This window comes from Geospiza fortis, unplaced genomic scaffold, assembly GCF_000277835.1.
Source record: "Geospiza fortis unplaced genomic scaffold, GeoFor_1.0 scaffold391, whole genome shotgun sequence".
Taxonomy (NCBI): domain Eukaryota; kingdom Metazoa; phylum Chordata; class Aves; order Passeriformes; family Thraupidae; genus Geospiza; species Geospiza fortis.
In genome coordinates, this window is record NW_005054472.1 from 309,732 (window position 1) to 310,607 (window position 876).

Genomic DNA, 876 nt, shown 5'->3' on the forward strand with positions numbered 1-876 from the left:
GGCTCTGGAGCCGATGGAGCCGCTTTGCCGCCCCCCCGCCGTGCTCCGGCCGCTCTGCTGGCACCCGGGAACACAAAACTCGGGTACTTTGTGGGTGCAGCATCCCCTGTTCCCGAAGGGTGCAGGATCCCCTGATCCTGAAGGGTGCAGGATCTCTTGATCCCAAAGGATGCAGGATCCCTTGATCCCCCTTGATGCCGCATCCTTTCCCGGAGGTTGCAGCATCCCTCCCCGGAGGCTGCAAGATTCCCTGATCCCAAAGGATGCAGGGTTCCCTGATCTCAAAGGGTCAGGATCCCTCCCCGGAGGTTCCAGGATCCCTCCCCGGAGGATGCAGGGTCCCTCCCCGCAGGAGAGCAGCCAGAAGTTTCCCTAAACACGGCTGGGCGTGCATGCTGCGGTCAGGCAGCGGCCGGAGGGGCTCCGTCCATCCCCCGGCGCGCACGGCAGCGAGGACAAGGCGGACGCGACGCTTTTCTGGGTGAAACATCCCGATTTCTGCAAAACGCGGAGCCACCAGGTGGGGAGAGCCGCGCTCTGCAGCCACAGAGCGGGCGGTGTCACACTTGGCGGTGTCACACTTGGCAGTGTCACACTTGGCGGTGTCACACCTGGCGGTGTCACACCTGGCGGAGTCGCACTTGGCAGTGTCACACACCTGGCGGTGTCATACCTGGCGGCGTCACACACCTGGCGGTGTCACACACCTGGCCGTGTCGCAGCTGCCACCGCCGCAGCCTAGAGCGTGCCCGACTCTGTCACGGCCTCGTCGCAGGGCGGGTACAGCTCCCTGGCGCTGTCCCCGTGCAGGGGGACCCCGGCCTGGTGGCTGTGGCTCAGGATCGTGGTTTTCCTGCTGCACAGGCTCCCGGTGGA

At 65.5% G+C, this 876-nt stretch overlaps 1 protein-coding gene across 1 annotated transcript in view; it reads right to left on the minus strand.

The window, feature by feature from the left end:
• Positions 1-738: 738 nt before the first annotated feature.
• Positions 739-876, minus strand: part of AVPR1B (arginine vasopressin receptor 1B) — a 3,563-nt gene continuing 3,425 nt past the window's right edge. The window contains exon 4 of the mRNA XM_014309954.2: positions 739-865. Within this exon, the coding sequence (XP_014165429.2) occupies positions 739-865 (127 nt within the window). The remainder of the gene's footprint in view (positions 866-876) is intronic.